This window comes from Augochlora pura, chromosome 7 (genome assembly GCF_028453695.1).
Source record: "Augochlora pura isolate Apur16 chromosome 7, APUR_v2.2.1, whole genome shotgun sequence".
NCBI lineage: Eukaryota > Metazoa > Arthropoda > Insecta > Hymenoptera > Halictidae > Augochlora > Augochlora pura.
The window spans coordinates 19,490,327-19,509,048 of NC_135778.1; the positions used below are offsets into that span (position 1 = coordinate 19,490,327).

The 18,722-nt window shown below is 31.8% G+C and overlaps 3 protein-coding genes across 12 annotated transcripts; 1 reads left to right on the forward strand and 2 right to left on the reverse strand.

Annotated features, from left to right (window-relative positions):
- Positions 1-9: 9 nt before the first annotated feature.
- Emc1 (ER membrane protein complex subunit 1) lies at positions 10-9,766 on the reverse strand. Of its 6 annotated transcripts, XR_013494436.1 has the most exons (17): positions 9,535-9,764; positions 9,281-9,396; positions 8,275-8,458; positions 6,977-7,030; positions 6,366-6,521; positions 5,932-6,268; positions 5,556-5,859; positions 5,133-5,153; positions 4,422-4,594; positions 4,167-4,328; positions 3,805-4,089; positions 3,537-3,732; positions 3,149-3,346; positions 2,952-3,077; positions 2,643-2,870; positions 2,172-2,389; positions 10-2,013 (listed from the first exon to the last, which is right to left on the reverse strand). XR_013494436.1 is itself a non-coding variant. In XM_078185737.1 (16 exons), the coding sequence occupies exons 1-16, from the start codon at positions 9,675-9,677 to the stop codon at positions 2,229-2,231; spliced, it is 2,841 nt and encodes a 946-aa protein (XP_078041863.1). In that variant the 5' UTR covers positions 9,678-9,766; the 3' UTR covers positions 10-2,228. The 6 variants fall into 6 exon arrangements, 5 of the variants coding, with proteins under 5 accessions (XP_078041863.1, XP_078041860.1, XP_078041865.1 ...); XM_078185737.1 differs by having other exon boundaries at positions 10-2,389; positions 3,805-4,086; positions 9,535-9,766; XM_078185734.1 differs by having other exon boundaries at positions 10-2,389.
- A 681-nt stretch (positions 9,767-10,447) lies between these two features.
- Positions 10,448-12,418, forward strand: LOC144472550 (pyridoxal phosphate homeostasis protein). Its single transcript, XM_078185748.1, has 5 exons — positions 10,448-10,564; positions 11,343-11,431; positions 11,522-11,882; positions 11,964-12,205; positions 12,272-12,418. The coding sequence occupies exons 1-5, from the start codon at positions 10,540-10,542 to the stop codon at positions 12,341-12,343; spliced, it is 789 nt and encodes a 262-aa protein (XP_078041874.1). The 5' UTR covers positions 10,448-10,539; the 3' UTR covers positions 12,344-12,418.
- On the reverse strand, positions 12,327-18,125 carry LOC144472549 (uncharacterized). 5 transcript variants are annotated; one of them, XM_078185746.1, is made up of 6 exons: positions 18,024-18,125; positions 17,802-17,927; positions 16,484-16,649; positions 16,206-16,378; positions 15,781-15,997; positions 12,327-14,294 (listed from the first exon to the last, which is right to left on the reverse strand). In XM_078185746.1, exons 5-6 carry the CDS (start codon positions 15,974-15,976, stop codon positions 13,618-13,620), a joined length of 873 nt encoding a protein of 290 aa, XP_078041872.1. In that variant the 5' UTR covers positions 15,977-15,997; positions 16,206-16,378; positions 16,484-16,649; positions 17,802-17,927; positions 18,024-18,125; the 3' UTR covers positions 12,327-13,617. The 5 variants fall into 5 exon arrangements, with proteins under 5 accessions (XP_078041872.1, XP_078041871.1, XP_078041869.1 ...); XM_078185745.1 differs by having other exon boundaries at positions 17,802-17,940; positions 18,024-18,114; XM_078185743.1 differs by lacking the exon at positions 18,024-18,125 and having other exon boundaries at positions 17,802-18,000.
- Positions 18,126-18,722: the final 597 nt, after the last annotated feature.

Genomic DNA, 18,722 nt, shown 5'->3' on the forward strand with positions numbered 1-18,722 from the left:
ATTATTTTGTATATAATGTATATTTCGTAATGATACTCCAAACTTCACATTTTCGTGACATTACAGTTTATATTTCTATTTCGATAACAATAACTTATGTCTATTAGAAACTTTACATATATCTACAAAGCAAATTACTATCCCATACAAAAAAATGATTTTATGTTTCTTATTCATAGATAGTAAAAATTATTTAATTCTCAATTAAAAGTATATAAATAAAATCATCCATTTGTACTGTGGTATGTGCTAAATTGATATCCTCTTTGTAACTTTATATATTTAGATAAAAAATTTATCGATGTTTTAATACTTTATTAGTAATAGTTACGTGATCAACAAATTTGATTTAATTTTAAAAATAATTTGGAAAATGCTTACAAATGCTAAAGATTTGAAATCTACAGTACGCATACTATGTATGTTTATAACTCTATTCCTTTTCGAGTGTTTAAGAAATATAATAAAATTGTTCCAGTTAAAAGTTTCCTAGTATCATATATTCACAAGATAAAGAAAAATATAGACAGAAATAAATTAATATATTTATAAAATGTAAAACAAGAAATTTGCACAAATTATGTACATTTAAACCGTTTTCCATCACAATTTGGTTTTTAAAGCAATATTATAGGAAGCATGTGCATGCACATTAAACAAAACAGAATCATAGATCTTAGCTGCATCATTGAATATTAAGCAGCAAAAAGAGTCATTTTTAAAACACTTTATTGCTACAACCGTAATGTTTAAAATATTTATATTCCAGACCCAGTCTTACATAAAGTCTTTGATCCTTATTTAACAGAAAAACAAAAGGAAATTCTAGTATTACTAGAGTGATGAAACATTGTCACAAGTGTTAGATTAGTATCACTGTGTGTTACTGAAGTAAATTGCCTAAATGTATTTACATGAATTGACAATATACTTTTGTATCCAAATTTGCCTGCATTTTTCAACCAAGTTAAAAATTACCTACATAATAATTTGAAAGAAATTAAATAGGACATTTGCAAATATCAAGGGTTTTCTTCAGCAGCAGCTGATAACGCATTTATAGGAATGTGGGAAATTTTAAGTTAATACGAACAACATTACATTCGGATGATTTCAATACTCTTAGTACACAGAACAAACATGTTTAAGGTGATTATAAGGGGTGGTGCTGAATGTTTAAAATAAATTAAAAATCTAGTTGCTCGATATAACGTAAAGTCCGCTAAACTACGACCGTCGGGTGTAGCTCTTAAGACTATGATAAATTTTTACTGGTGTATCTTATCATATTTATGAACAATTAAAAGAAGAAATAATGTCTTATTCTGTATCGAAAAATGAAATTTCTTTGCAACAATCACAATATTTATATTTCATTTCAGTTTGATATTTGATGGTTTGAAATTTGTTACGTACAGTAATTTCTTTCACACTGCCCCTCAAAATGATAATGAAAAAGGACAACTTAGGAGAAGATACGATTATTCGAGCCTTGTGGCTCCATTTTATAGATACTGATAATCAAAAACTATAAAAATAAACCATAAATCTCAAATAATCATATCTCTAATTCCTTAGTTGTCTGTTTTCGTTTTCAGGCTAAAGAACAATGCTAGAGATATTACTGTACAGTACAGTTCGCATAACAAAGTAATCTGTAATTATGTATGTACAATTGTCTCATTCAAAAATTTTTAAATTAGTAACTTGATATCTATAGGAATTACACAAGAAAGCTTCATATTTGTCATTTTAAATGAAGTCATACATGATCTTATTTTTTGCCAGAAAAATATAGTCGTATTAATAACATTTGTACTTATAATAAAACAGACATTATTAGAAATTTTCCAGAGAGCACTGTATTTTGAACGAAAAATTAATTGTAGCTTGAGCATGATGTCAGTTATTTTAGTGATCTAATTAGTGATCATGGTCCACTCTTTTCATACAATGACTAGTACACTTTTTCTCGAATATTCAAATATATGTTATCGCTGTAGAATGTGTGTTCTGCATCAATAGAAAAAAAAACAAATAATACATGTATATAATACGTTTCGATATTTTAGGTAATATAATAAACTATTGACATATACTTTTGCAGTAACATTATCTTTTTATAAAACAGTATCTTTTCTTTACAAATTATCATTAGCAAAATGTTTTACCTTTAAGAAACGGATATTAAGAATGTTATGCACTAATTTTTTAAGAAAAATGAATCATCATTTCCATGCTTGCTTCTGCGCTTTTTGTGAAGCTAACTTCTTTGTAACGTATGATGAAATTAAGAGCCCTGCTAACACTATCATAATTAGGTAGTAATCGAAATCTTCTTTCAGAACATCGAACGTTTTAGATGGTGCCACGCGTGTGTAGAATAAGTCTGTAATAATTATATAACATGTACAATTAATTGTAACATATGCCTTATTTCCCCAAATTATTCATTCAATATATTACTAGAGTAGTGCAAAAATAATAGCAGTTGTTTGTATTACTTGTTGTATATTATCTTAGTACTATTTATTTATTGCTTACTTTATCCGATACTTTAAAGTTACTGTTCAAAATCGGCCATTATATTTGCATTAACTTAATAGCATAAGAATATATAAATATATCAGTAAAATACTTACCAAGACCATGTACAAAAACTAAGCAAGTACTTTCAAGGCCACTAGGACTAGTGTGAACACCCGATACCCTAAATACGCTTTGGTTATAATTAATTATTGCGTCCATTTGAATGGGTATCTCTGGCATGTATGGTATTACACCTTCTTCACGTATTTCTGGATTAATAGGCCGTCGTGGATCCACCATCTTCCATGGTAACTCTAATACCCCACCATTGGCAAGGGCCACTGTAAAATATAATTTATTAGCACACATATTGTAGTCTCATCAAACCCTAAGTTTTAACAAATAATATATAAATATTTCACCTATAATATGCTTGCTTGTAATACCCTTCTCTGTGATAGTCTCCCGCATTGATTCTATTGCTGCAGGGAAAATGAAAGCTTGCCTTTCCACAATCGGCAATTGAGTTGTAGATAAAGACGAGAACACTGAAACAATACGTGGATAATTCTGTCAATAAACTAAAACTAATGTATTAACAATTATAGAAGTTTTATACCTGTGGTATTACTCTGCTGTTCCCCTTCATAAAGTTCTAGACTAGCAATCTCGGTCCTACGACTCTTTTCATTAAAATAACTATATACTATCCAATTTTCTGAATGTACAACATGGGCTGGACCACGCACTCTTTTGTGTATAATAGAAAATATCATTGCTCCGGACACTGCATCCAATAAATATAGATTAAGCGTATCTGTAAAACATAAATAAATAGTAAAGATATACTAATTTTAAAACTAATACATGAAAGTTTAAACGGGATTAAAGTCTCAGTCCTCATTCTGATAGATTGTAGATACGTAATATACTGGGCGTGCGTAATGCATTCCCCTCCTCATAAAAAAAAAGGAAATTTAATTTTGTTATGTTATGCGTGAACTTACTTTTATTGGTATATCCAACACCTTCAGTTACTATGGCAACCAAGTTAGGATTAATATATTTGTACAGAACAGATCTATCACTCAAAACTCTGCCTTGAGAGTGAACACGTTCTATTGGGTTTTTCGATACAACGTGTGTTATTCTTTGGTTTCTCGGCGAAAGTAATAGCTCCCATACCTTATGAGCGATAAGTTCCTGCACAATAAATTAAATGTGAACAAATATTTTGACATATTACATAATTTCTATAGGATTTAGTATACGTACCTCAGTTGTACTATATGACAGAGAAAATCCAGATAATACACCTGTTGTTTGATCAGCAGTAAACATATATATGTTCTTACCAAGCGATGCTACCATTGCTGTTGCTTCTTCAGGATATACATAAGCTTTATCCCGATTATCAAGGATAAGAATAATTCGTAAGAAATCATCATTTGTAATATGAAGCAACATGGATTGCTTTATTTTATATCCTAATTTTATTAATCCATCTAATGGTTGACCAGTAATTGGATTAAATGTGTATAGAATTCCCTCTCCTGTCTTCTAAAATATTTGCAGTATATCATAGAATCTTAAATCTCAAAAAGAAATCTCTTCTTTTTAATATACTGAAAATATACCTTATCTTCTGCTAATAGTGTACACTGTGGAGGATAAGGAAAATGTCTACTACCACGTTGCACATACAAAACTATCGCATCAGATCTTTTGACAAAACCTCGAATACTTGGGACTCTAAGTTGCCATATAATTTCACCTTTCCTCGTTTCGATGCCGAATAACTGAAAAAAAAAAGATTATTCATTATATACAATGTAATTTTATTTATCAATACATGCTATCTATTAATTGCTAGCCATAAAATAAAATCATACTTTTCCAGTTGATGTAACAAGTACAATCATTTTATGCAACCCAAATTTGTCTTGTACTAAGTCAGTACGTTGATTGGAAGGTTGTGGTGGATTACTCAATATAGATTGAACAAATGCTTTAGCCTGTTTGAATTGTGAGCTGACTCTTCTGATCATCATACTTAACACATCCCCTAATTATAACACAAAATTGTGAAGTTATACATTGTTCATACAATAAACGCACTGTAAACTGTTCTCTTGCACACTACTGTTATTTAAAAACAATAACATATTTAACTGCAGAACTGAAATGATAACAAGTAGCACGTGGTTGATGTGGTACTAAAACAACCTAATCGAGTATTGCTTTAGAACTCTATAAACTTGCAAATACAAATAATGTTCTTATATTACTTGCACTTATATAATTTCTCATGCATAATACTAAATTATATTAATTAATCAAATCCAAACATTTCAGTTATATAATTCCTTCGTAGATGAATACTCATTAAATTACAAAATATTTATAACTTTCATGCAAATACTAATTGCAATGTTATAAAAATTCTTCTAGATAATGAATAGGAAATATTTATTAGTTGCAAAAATGTTCACTTTATATATTTCCATAAGTGTCTAAGAAAAATCAACACATGCGAATAAATCTAATAAACAGCAGGATAACGAAGTAATTTTCAAACCAGCCCTTGCTGCTTCACTACTTACATGAACTGTCTACATCAATACCTGCCAGCAGCCATTCACAAAAAAATACAATTAATATAACTTATCTAATTAATTTTTGTTAAGAAAGAGATTATAAAAATAGAATATGACTTTGTTTTCATAAACGAATACAACAAGCTTTTCTGTTGTAGATATAATAATTTTGATACTTTGAACTTTCATAGTAGCATTTAACATATTTTATAATATATATAATGTAATATATAATATAATTAAAATATTTTTAATAAATCAAGATACACCACAAAATCCAATACTTATTTAATTTCAAATATCGTCATATATAATATTATTTATATTTGTGAGTTCCGTAATATGAAATAAAAATATTATTTATTTTATTTTATACAAGTTTTTAGTTTACTTTAGTATGCATAAAGATAACACATATTTTATACTCACTTTCTTTCTGATCAAATTCTGTTTCAATAGCCTGTTCTCTATCAGACATAGGTAACTCTATAATGTCCACAGCCACAATACTAGCAAGTGCTTCTTCTCTAGTCCAAATTAATTTATTATGTTGTAATAGCGAGACACTGTGATCTTCTGAACTTAATAAGTGACAACACGTTACGCCTTTTGCTTGTCGAGGACAAACTGAAGACATGACTTTTGGTGATATCAATGATGAATGTGTTAGAGTCATAGATAAATTTGGCATAGGAGTCGATGTTAAAAGTTCTGTGGCTGTAATTTCAGTTGTCTAAAATCAAATAATTTGGTATATTAATAATTGTAAATATAAACATTTTTTAAAGAAAAGTGAAGCACTTACTCCTGCTTTATATGTTGTTTCCAGAAGCACTTTCTCATTGTCGACCGAAACAATGTAGAGCATGGCATCACCAACTATATCTCTTTGGATAGGAGTGACAGTATCTCTTAGAACAAGAATTCGTTTCCTCTGATTACCATCTGCACTAATTGATACAACAGGTTCTTCGCCTAAAACTGGTTCTAAATGATATGGACCTTGTGCACCAGCACCAAATATTGTATTTATTGTAACTGATTCTGGCTCAGCATTTGCATCAAATAAGTTTATTAAGAATAGCACAGCTAATGAACTATCTCCTTTCAAACATGCGAGATATGGAGCTGCCAGAACACATCTAAGGAAATGAAAATATCGTAGTTACTAACACTTTGTTTAAATAATATTAATCAGATGTAATAAATAAGCAGTTATAGTTTAATCTAGCTCCTTACTCTGTTTCTTGACTTATGAATGGCGCATGAACTCTCCTTGTTTGAAGTTTGTGTCCGGTTTTACTATCATATGATGTTACTTTAATATCGCTATTATAGGTAGGTAAAATATGATACAGCATACCATCTTTTATGTGCCACTTTACATCTTTGATTCTGAATAGCAAAACAAAATTGAAGATATTCAAATTAATAATGTATATTACATTAGCTATGAAATAACATTTCATATTGTGATAATATTGATTATACATCAACTATGTAAAAAATACTTTTTAAAAAATCATATATTAAATACATGAAACACTATCGTGATGTGTGGTGCTTTAGTGTAGTTATTACATGATGCATACAAATTACATGAAATAATATTAAGAAATATTGAAGTGTATTAACTTTATAAATTTGTAATCATATTTTCCAACTAAGGCTCTGTTAGCTTTGTTTGCAAATTATATATTTCTTTACAATCAAGAGAACTTTAGAAATTTAGTTCAAAATGCAATTGTAAAATTGTACAAAGAGTAATACATCCTAAATGTGAGAAACCTGTAATCATCAAGTGAATGTACATATACTATAGATTGTGCAATAAATAAGGATAAAGAAACCTGTTAGCACTGTACAATCCCAATGTAGAAAAAGATATAAATGGAGAGAATCGTCTGAAAATTAATAATTAAAATTTCCTCTTATTATACACACTTTTTTTTTAAAGATTATACCATTAGTCTACATAATTTAGTTAGTGTTTGTTATTATTGCGAAGCGATATGGTAAATTTTAATATAATAATATAACGTCATTTTGAAATTTCCTTCAATAAGCAAATTTAAGCAATAATTTTTTATAAAATCATTTTCATAATATGAATAATTGTTAAATAACAAATTTTAATTCAATCATTTTGATCTGTTTAGATAATCTACAATTGAAGATAACAGTAGATTCTGCTTATTTCAGTTACCACTTATTCGAAGTAATCAAATATATGGATAATTATTTGAATAGTCCTGGCTCTCTGCTTCATTGGTCAAGCTATTTCATTGGATTCAAGGACAATAGTCTAAGGACATTGATAAGGACATTGTCTAAATAAACAGGATTTACTGTATTTATGTACAAAGTGTTATCTCTAATGCGATGCATGATTGTTTACCCTCTTGCTGCCACTTCACAAAAAAATTTAGGATAAAAATTGTAGTGTACAATACATATTAGTGATAAAATTTCCAAAAAAATTTGTTTTCATAACAAAGTCGTTGTAACCTTGAGTTTTATAAGCAAAAACATATATTCTTTTTATTATATTGTATAGGACATAAAGATGAATTAGAAACATATATTACATGATATTTTTACTAACAGCTGCGATACATTCAAACTTTTGTAAAGGGATAATGTATTTATACTATATTGCAGATAGCGAAATGCATTTGGAGCACATAATTAAATGCAGTGTACAAGTATGTAATAGAGTCTGTAAACTATTGATTGTCAAATAATATTTATACCACCTCAAAATCAAATACGACATAATATTTCACATAATTTTACATAATAAATTTTGCATTTCTACCACTACAAATATAGCAAAAGTATTATATAATATGTATTGTGAATTCATTTGAGTGTCCTTTACAATATGGGAAAAAGAAAATATGTGATACTATTTGCAAAACCGAATGTTAACTTAATTTCACCATGATAACAAACTGTTTCCAAAATTTTTCTTTGATATCTATTTTACACTCCATAGTCTGTAATTTTTGTTCTAAACTTTTTCTTGTCAGATAGTTATACGTAAGTAAAACCTCATATGTTGTATTAAAGATAACACCTTATATGTAACAACAAAAGTAGTAGAAATTAGTTATTACAAACAAGTATTTCCAAAAATAATATTAACCTATCTGGATTTTGTTCTGCCATGGGCCATTCATGAAGGATGTGACCTGTAGCTAAATCCCATGCACGAACAATAGCTGGTACTCCTCCGCTTATAGATACTAAATCTCCATCTGCAACTCCTCCCATTGCACGAATATGACCTGCATATCCTTTTTCTAATACACGTCTCCATAAGATTTGTCCTAGGCAATTAAGTTCTCTTATGTCTTTTTACGCATGTACTTACTTAGTTACATTTTCCACTTAACCTTTAACTGGTGACCACTGTTTTAATATCGCTATTGATAACGTGGCTTCAAATTGACTCTGTATCAATAATGCTCAGTTGACATCAAATAGACTACCTAACAATAATCTTAACTCGATGTCAAACTAATCCCATATCAAAGTGTATTTACAAATGTAGTTAAAATTTATTATTAATCAATGTGGATTCAGTTTGAGTTCAAGTCGTCATTATTGATGCAAAATCAATTTGCCATCAAGTAACTACTATTGTAGTAATACAGACTTAATTTGACATACATTAGATACATTACTTTAAGGTTAACGCTATGTTATTTTGCATGATTTAACCTTTTGACTGCAGTGTATTCTAATACAACATTGTGAGTATTCTTAATATATGATTAACTTTGTTAGAGTATCATTGTAGCTACTTATAAGAACTCCAAAATTAATTTAGGGATAATTACAGTATAATTTTATAATATTCAATATATTATCATTTAAAATCGAAAGGTTAAGATTCATATATTAAAGAAATTATTTTTTACAATATATTTAACTCTCTACTAATTTCTACCTTGTAAAAAATATCAAAGATAAGTATTTATTAATTTTTTCACTTATAATGTAGAATAATATAAGTATTGAAAGGACAAAAATGTTAATTTAACACTTAATTATATTAATAATTAATAACCACAAATTCTCATTTACAAATGAAAAAGAAATTACGGTTTTTATATATAATCATTCATATACTGATATTTTTAAACTACCTGATTTAAGGTTTAACGCAGCAACAACATTTTCTTCAGTAGCAACAATAATTTTTTTTGCTGTTGAGACCGTGTCAAAACTAGCGAACTTGATTTTACCAACATAATTCTGTTTCCTGCAAATATAATAAATCTTCTGTTTAGTGTAATTCGATTAATAAATAAACTGTCAAACACGCTACTACATGCTACTACATTATTTAAGCATTTCAGCATTACAATCAACATTTGTTTTAGAATATGAAACATTTTACCAATCGAATTTTCCGATTTGATCTTCGTAGAGACACACAGATAAATTAAAAAGTCCGATTAACACAATAAGGCATTGCAATATTTGAATATCAGTTAAAAACCGGTTAATATTCCCTCTAGAACTCCATACGAGCGGAGCCATGACGATTATGTACTGTGACTGTGAACGTAGAACGTATCAATGGTATCACGTCACCCATCTATGTCTTTAGCTTACACAAATTTGTAGGCTCTACCTTTACCACCACCACCTGTCTGACTGATACAATCATTGAGCATGTAAAAAAAAGATATAAAGTTGTCTGTAAAATTTCTGCTTCAGTTTGATATCTATGGCAGTTCATGAAAACTTTCTTCCTATAGTATTACAATACATATTTTAATCAGAAACTTACCTTTCATATATTTTTTTAACAATGATTACTGTATTTGTTATTTATCGGTATATAAAAGTTGTTGATATTATTACAGTAAAGAATAGCATACATTCTTTAGTATCGTCATTTCGAATATTGTGTTAGAATTAGGAACAAATCGATAATTTGAGATCGATAAATCTTTGGTTTCATTTCATGGTTTTTTTACTTGTGGCATAGATGACGTCAGAGATGAATAGAGAAGTTACTAACGCTTGATTTTTGCTGATTCGCTTTGGCTCGCCAAGTGTTGATGGGCTTAACGAAACTTGTCAAACCATGGACTTAGGAATAGAGGAACGGTACACAAACTAGTGAAGCGGGTAACATTTGTTTCCGAGAGAAGAGGGGCATTTATATTACAAAATTAGATTATTTTTGAACATTTTTCAAAACAATGACACATGCATGTTGTTTCAAAGGCTGCAGATTCGGTCAACAATTCAGACCGTAACAACAAATATATCATATGTTGCGGTCTGGATTGTTCGATGTAGGGAATTCGGTGTGGTTCGGATGTCCGTGGAGCGCTGAACTGTTCTGCTCGTGAAAGGTTTTAGAATGATGTACAAATTCCAATACTGATCGATGTATACATATTTCTACCAGAGAAGTTAGAATGACTCGTTTTTCTTTAATCAGCAAGTCATTAATAGGAAGACTATTTCTATTTTATGAAAACAAGTGTTACCTTACAAACTGAATAGTAATAATAATGCAAACTTAATAATAATAGTAACAGTTAGTCGAAATTGGGACTCTTTTTCTTCTTATATGTAAATTTCGAAATCTTTCATCTTTACTGTTAGTATCAAATGATTCGCTTGTACTGCTGTTGTATGATAGTGAATATTCATATACACTGTCCCTAGATCATTTTCATTTCAGTCAATAGTAAAGCAATTCTATTCCAAATTATTTATTTTTTTCCAATAATTTACTTATAAAAAATTTGCTTAGGGTTGCTAAATAAGTGTAAGAAAATATTTCTGCAGTTAGTGATAAAAACAGAATTCCGATTTTCTAAAAGTATCATAGCACAAAATAACGTTACTTTTGTATTGTTTTTTAAGAAACAAAATAATTATAATTATTCATAATTTTATATTATAATTATACAATTACTTATAATTTTAAGAAACTAAATGTACTTTAAACGAGTAACAATTACAAAAAATGCCAAACAAGTTATTTTAACTTGTTATAATTGTAATACAAGATCTATTCTTTTCATAAAACTTGTGTACTTTTCTTATCATAAAAGCATTATGTAACAACATTACACTACAGGATTATAGTTATACTAGCCTAAGGCTTACAAATACATTAACATATTTCAACTCACATAAATAATAATTATTTACAAGTATATTATATTTGAATGTTTACAGTTCGAAATATTGCAAATATGGCTACAGTAGCAGAAAATTTAAAAATAGTGCAGAATAAAATTTCAGTTGCATCAGCTAAAAGACCATCGGTATGTATATTTCAAGTACAGTGCAATATATTTTCATAGGTAAAAATACACTTTTCTATATTATAAATAATAGAGAACTTGTTTTTATAGAAATATCAAAATTTTGAACCATGCCTGGTTGCAGTGAGTAAATTACAGTCTCATAATTTGATTCTAGCTGCATACGAAGCTGGTCAAAAACATTTTGGTGAAAATTATGTGAATGAGTTAGTAGAAAAAGGACATCACCCTGATATTTTAGCAAAATGCAGCGATATACATTGGCACTTCATTGGTCATTTACAACGAAATAAAGTGACCAAATTATTAGCCGTACCAAATTTATATGTGATCGAAACAGTAGACAATGAAAAACTTTCGTCAGCTTTGAATACTTCGTGGCCCAAGTTTAGAAAACAGGATGAATTGAAATTAAAAGTGATGGTACAAGTTAATACAAGTAAAGAAGAAGGTATTAGATATTACATTTCTGTAGTATAATATTTCAATTAAATTTCAGTTTTTATGGTTCTAATTGATATAAAATTTACAGGAAAAAGTGGTTGTCAAATTTCAGAAGTTTGTTCTCTTGTGAAATATATTAGAGACAATTGTAAAAATTTGGAATTTATCGGACTTATGACGATAGGAATGTATGGATATGATACAAATGAAGGGCCAAATCCTGATTTTCTGCAGTTGCAAGAATGTAAATATGATCTTTCCAAAGAACTGGGAATTGATCCAGCAGAAATAAAGTTATCCATGGGAATGTCAAATGATTATGAGCAAGCGGTAATTTTCATTACAATTGTATACCACTAAGCAGATACATAAGAAAATTAAAATTAACTTCTTTAGGTGGAGTTGGGCAGTACAAATGTGAGAGTGGGTAGTGCAATTTTTGGAGAGCGACCAAAAAAGAATGCTTAAATGAGCTGAACATTATATGTGTCCTACACTTTTGTTTTGTGAAAGTAGAATATATCTATATAATGTTGGTGAATATTTGGTGATTAAATAACAAACCAATATAGTTGCGATATAATATAGTTGTTCTAATATTTTTAAATTTTCTAATTGGCAAATAAATTTTAATCTGCCAATAAGTAGGAACAGCTTTTTAATTGTAGATACAATTTTATGAATATATTCGTTTATTACTTATACATTTGATAGGTAACTTAAAGCATATACACATCTGGGGGTAGCATATTTAACTGCTGCAGATGTAGCTAACTTTTTGAGAGACAGATTTAGTTGGCTAACATCTATATATATACAAAGTAGTAATAGTATACACTTCTCCCTTGTTCCATCTGTGTATTCCTCTTTGTTAACTTAACATTGTAGACTTGTACACTGTATTAGAAACAACATTGCATTATACAGCTCATTGTCACTTGTTAATTGAAGACAATTTTTTTACTATTAATAGTATCAGAGTAAGAACGTTGTCAATTAGCTTGAGATGCTTTTCTGAACAAAATAAGTCTAAAACCGGCATAAATCAAACCACGACGTAGAGTAAATTAATATTGAAACATGTTTATGGCTGGATTTGAAGATAAAATTCATCCACAAGTCGAATTTAACCTAACCTGAATTATTCTACAGCTTGTCCAAAAAATATACTTTATGTGAAGTGTCAACGTTGTATGTTGTTCCCTGTATCTAAAGGTAGTTACAGGATACAATCAAAAACCATTTTGTCCAACATCACTCGTTTTCAACGAGTGAGAGGGAAATAAAGAAAGAAAGAGAGCGAGTAAGCTACAATGAGACACAGTGTGAAAGACTATGCAAGAGAGAGAGAGAGAGAGAGAGAGAGAATGGTACAATGATGAAACAAAAGACTATAAGGGTGGAAGAGTCGACGAAAATGGTCTACGTCTTAAGATCTTCTGATCTTATAATGTGCGCGTATACTTTAAATATTTTATTATTCTATTCGAGATTTTGGCAGGCTGGTAGCGATATTGAAAGACAGGTGTTTCGTTTGAACGAGTGAACTTTATTCATCAGTGTGTTGGCCTTTCTATACGGAGATTTGTAGGGAGTGAGGTAATTTAGAAAATGCTGCCCTCAGCGTTGCAGCTGTAGTCAGTTCATGTGGGCTGTGTTAGCCGTCGTTACAAGCGTAGTTGTCGTTGCTGTTGTTGTTGTTGTAGGAGGTGTTATAATATAATATGACTAATTTATATTTATTATCTTTTTATATCATTATCATCATCCAAAGCTGATAACCCTGTTTCCGCTATATTTACTCCAACTTTGCTTCCTATGATTCCACCACCAATTCCTAGTCCAATTGCACCTAATACAGCGCCAATAGGGGCACCTATTGTTGCACCAACGGGACCAAATGCAGAGCCAATTGTAACGCCGGTGACTGTTCCTGCCCATGCACCTCCAGAGCCTGCTGCTGCACCTCCCATCCATCCGCCAAGCGCTGAGGCGGTCGTTCTAATAGTTTTTACTGGAACTTTCTTTGTACGCTTTACATCTATCAAAACTTTTTTCAAGTATTCTATGGCTGCGTTTATGTCTTTCTTTGCATCGGGATCAGTTTGAGCTAGAAGAGCTTTCATCAAATTCGCGATAGCAACTTCCAATTCTTGAATGATCTCTTCCGCATGTTTGCGCACGTGCACATCATCATGAATCGCACTACCAATTCGCCAAACCTCTACGGCCGCAGAGGCTACAGTTAATGCAACACCTGCGTACTTCAATGCAGTGTTGACGTGTTTTGCTCCTTCAACAAAGGATTCAGGAACTTCGATATGCGGATTTTTAGCACTAGGATGGCCTTTCGGATCGATATTAATATGAGGTTTACTACCTGTGTTTTTTCCACAGTCAAAGCGTATTGTTGCTTTACCTATATATACATTTAAAAAAAAGCAAAATATAATTTTTCTAGTTAAAGTGTAAAAGATAAAGTTACTATTTAATAGTTAAACTTAATAATTTCTATTAGCTGAATCCAATGATACCCGGCTAGGGTACAGATGGCTTTATAGGTTTGAAGATATTTAATGCTAAAGTTGTGAGTAAAAAAAAGTCAAACTATATTCCATCTTATCCGTATTACATTCCTCACCTCTTGTACGCTCACCTTTGTAATTTTATTAGGATTCACAAAACGTAAGGATGTTGAAGGTGCAATTGTTATCGCAAATTAAAATTTTTAATTTTTGATTCGATTAAATGAAACACTTTAACTTTACGAAATTGTGAGGTCTTCGATGTGGCAGTCGAAGTGTTAAGAGGATTATACTAGATAGACACTTTTGCCTTTTATAGAAGCTATTATGAACATATAAATGAGGATGGTAAAAAGGGATCGATTCAAAATCTGCTGGGAATAGAAAACTTTTGTAATCATATAGATTAGCGCACGCTCGTCCAATTATGATGATTTTTAAATATGATTAAATACCCGACGTTGCGTCAGGCCACCTAACACACCAGGACAATCGCTGCGACCCGACGAACGGCCTGAACCGTCATTGTCGCGAACACACATGTTAGCAACAACGCATTTTTTGAGAGAAAATCTGAAACGAGTAAATGAGTGAGGCTAAAATACAACAAGATTCGTCCCTGTGTGACGTATCCGACAGGTGAAGTCGGGAGCTCCCTTTGCACCGATCAGATCCTGCTCGGTACGAATATCGATTGGCCATAGCAATCAGTCAATTGTCATTATCATCTGATTGCTATTATATTCACATAGCTACGCTCTCACTCTTACACATTACACTGTCCTTTTATATCTCACATGTTTCTGGAAAGATCTGACCACAGAATGGGGGAAGGCGAAGCCTTCTGGAAAGGGGACCGTGATTGACCCCTCGGCACTTTCCCCAGAACTTTTGAAGAAAGCATTTCTTATATAACCTGACACACACACACACACACGCGCGCGCGCGCGCACACACACACACACACACACACACCGTCCCTTACGATCCACGCAGCAGCCGGGGGATCTCTTTCCCGCTTGTCGACACGGGCGTCTTGCGTTCGTGTTCGAACTGCATCCGATCGACGATTAGGCTGCCCCGGGCATACATGAGCATGCGTAAGCAAAATTCAGTGTCGAATAGCAAATTTTTTGCAAATATCCTGAGATTTAAATCAGAGCGCCATGTTTAAAAATCATCAAAATCAGTGAGACGTGCCTGAATTTATAAAATTACCATATTTTCGTATTTGCGAAACCGGTTTTAGCAAACAATCGATTCAATGTAATCAATAACATAATCGTTGATAGAAAAGTTGGTGCAGATATCCATAAATTTTGTAAGAATAAAGAATAATCTTTCTTTCTGATCCTTTCGACGTTAGCTAGTTAAACTTACCGCTGGGCTTTCCATTTTTTATTTTTCCCATTGTCATATCTTGAATGCCTCCAACTGTTTCTTTGCTTAATTTCTTATTGTCAAGTACTTTGAATCGTGTTTGCATGCTTGAGCCAGCTTTTATTCCTTCCATAACATTTCCTACCCATTTCTTCCCCGGAGATTCTTTCTGTGGAGTTTCTTGAGGCTTCGACATTCTGATAGTTTGCTTTGAATTCTGTACAGAGATATTATAAAAATTATACATTATTATCTAATATAAACATCAGATATGTGGTAACACGCACATTTTATTTAAGAAAAAGGAAAGAAAAGAAATAGTTACATAACTAGAACTAGCTTTTAAATTACTACTTAGTTAATTAAAATAACGACGACTATGACACTTTACTTTCTACTTCAACCCCCAACTTTCTACCACTTACTCCACGACTCTCCAATAACTCCACAACTCATCCCTTTCGCCACGAATCGCTCTATTTTTCTCATATTTGTTCCACTCGTATTGTTTTTTTTTTACGTGTACGCGAATGTACTTCAAGCGTACGCAGTTCTCAATGACTTCTTTCGAAGTGACGGGGATAGTTAATGAATTACGCTGTAGAAGAACGTAGTACAAACTATTTAATCGAACAACACTTAAGATTAAAACGAATGAAATATAAGTATCTCTGAAATATAAGTACAAAATTGTGCCGCTCACAAAATATATTGAATGAAATGCTCCATTTCTATGTCAATCCTTAAAACTTTCGAAGTTTCTTCGCATTAGCTACTTTCGACTTCAGAAATAGAAAATGATCCCTTCTTTCGTACAAACTTCAATGTTATTAAAGAAATGGATGCTGAGTTTTCTTTTTCATCCGAACCTTTAATAGAAATTTAAAAAATGCATTTGGTACTCCTCTGTAATCTATATGAATATTGAAAATTTTACGAATTTCAACCAAAAATGGGTTGATTTTTATATATTTTGTATACATGAAACCATGTACACGAAACCAAAGCGGGGTTAAGAAGAAATTCTGTGGCTGGGGATGGTTTAGCAACGTTTTACAGGGATTTCCTGCAGGTCTGTAAAACAGCCGGTCGCAGGACGGTCGCGGGCCTGCTTTTGGGCCTTCAGGTTTCTGTCCCCGGAGCCCTTTTGAAACCCCCGGGGTTTATAATGCCAGCATTCGGTATTGAAGCCAAAAGCGAGAGATTATAAACCGAAAAAACATGCTTCTCGCGGAAAATTACTGCTTTAGTCAAAAGAACTACTCTGACACCTCCGTCTGGCATGATCGACGAGTATTTCCAGATTTTCATTTTTGGTCAACAATGTCATCATTCAGCTGTATTGTTCAGCAGAGAATGGCGTATAAAACTATCCTTCATGTTGCAAAATGATTGAGAAGTTCAACAACACGAAACAATTGTAAACTATTTAGATGCAACAGAAAGTAATTTAATAGTGCAATAAAAAGCAACAGAATTATCAAGAGAAAATAAGAAATAATAAATAACGATAGCGAACGTTGGAAAGAGACACGATACGTGTCTTTGTTGTGATATGAAAGAAAGTGAGTTCGACTGTCACGGTGACGAGTAAGTGTAAGAAAGATGGCTGGCACTTGTTGCGTGAAAAGTCGACTCAAAAACAATCTTCTGTGCGAAACAAAGAGGTTGACGCAATTGAGCAATGCATTCAAAGATGGCAGGCCATGTTACTCTCAATCGCACGGTTGCTAACCGATCATTATCCCGATTGCGAAGCGCATCAAATTGGCGGCGACTTTTACTGTTATCCACCGGTCTGTGTGGCGAAAATCCCAAAAGCAATGGCGTAAAAAAATTAAAGACATATGTTTTTTCAATATTTTGATCTGAGCTTATGAATCTCGGCACGGTCAAGTTACTTTTCGTTGAAATTCGTGAAAAACTGCGATATTCGCGATCTTTAATTGCTTATAAATTATGTCAAGGTTAATCGATAACCAATACTCAAAATTCGTAATAAAGTAGCTTTGGAAACTTACAAAAAGTCAAATTCGAACAGTGGTAGCTATTCTCTTGTCACAGTATTAAGTTATCACACTCCGGGAATGTTACAATCTTGTATGACGCAGCGCACACGGATAGGATGCCTTTATAGTCTTCTCACTCTGCAAAAGTCCCCTTACGGAACGATATCCCTCATCACAGTAAGATCGGGTATTCCCCGTCTTCGTTCTATATTCTATAATTACGTTAGCACTTACCAAAACAAAGATTGTCGCAACTAAATATCCGAAAGCAACCAGAAAAAAACTAAAACCCTATCGGTTTTCCTACGGACCATAAGAATCAGTGATTGCTAAAACTGCTACTTCATTGAATGTGTTACGTTATCACGTTTCATGAGCGATGCGAACATAGTCACTAGTTTATATTACGACCGCGCTATTAGACTATACGCTTTTTAATCTATGGCGACAAGAGGGAAGTTCGAATGTAAATACAAATTTATATCGTATATTTATATAAAGATACAGTATCGGCCGAGAGGAATAACTGAGAATATGTAAGGAGATAATGAGAGAGTACCCACGAAATTCTTCGTTGAGCCTTTTTTTATCTAACGAGACTAATCGAGGAATGTAGAGAAAGTCACGTAGCCTCTCGTGAGACCCTCTCCGATTTCACGTGAACTAGACCAAAAATTGTGATTCGGCTCTCACTTGATCATGCATCGCTCGCATGCAATTATGTATATGTATAGTAATGTCTCAATTCAAGAACCATATCCAGGAGCAACTAGGTAGCATCCCTGAGGTGTCCGAGTCACTGTTTCCATTGTTCTACTGTTTGCAGTGGGAAGCCTGTTTATAATTTATCTACTCAAGTAATCGCCTAATCCTATTTATTATTTGGTTAGCTAGATGAGTTTTATCGTTGTTAAAATAGTATTTATTTCTATG

Excerpts from the sequence above, each read along its gene's own strand:
- Emc1 (XM_078185734.1), bottom strand. The coding sequence starts at position 9,677 with ATGGCTCCGCTCGTATGGAGTTCTAGAGGGAATATTAACCGGTTTTTA. Across the intron at positions 7,031-8,274 it reads GCAGAACAAAATCCAGATAG|ACGATTCTCTCCATTTATAT; the intron begins GTTAATATTATT and ends ATTAATTTTCAG. Across the intron at positions 5,860-5,931 it reads AAACAACATATAAAGCAGGA|ACAACTGAAATTACAGCCAC; the intron begins GTAAGTGCTTCA and ends ATTTGATTTTAG.
- LOC144472550 (XM_078185748.1), top strand. The coding sequence starts at position 10,540 with ATGTATACATATTTCTACCAGAGAA. Across the intron at positions 10,565-11,342 it reads TACATATTTCTACCAGAGAA|TTCGAAATATTGCAAATATG; the intron begins GTTAGAATGACT and ends GAATGTTTACAG. Across the intron at positions 11,432-11,521 it reads CATCAGCTAAAAGACCATCG|AAATATCAAAATTTTGAACC; the intron begins GTATGTATATTT and ends TTGTTTTTATAG.
- LOC144472549 (XM_078185746.1), bottom strand. The coding sequence starts at position 15,976 with ATGTCGAAGCCTCAAGAAACTCCACAGAAAGAATCTCCGGGGAAGAAA. Across the intron at positions 14,295-15,780 it reads AAAAAATGGAAAGCCCAGCG|GTAAAGCAACAATACGCTTT; the intron begins GTAAGTTTAACT and ends ATGTATATATAG.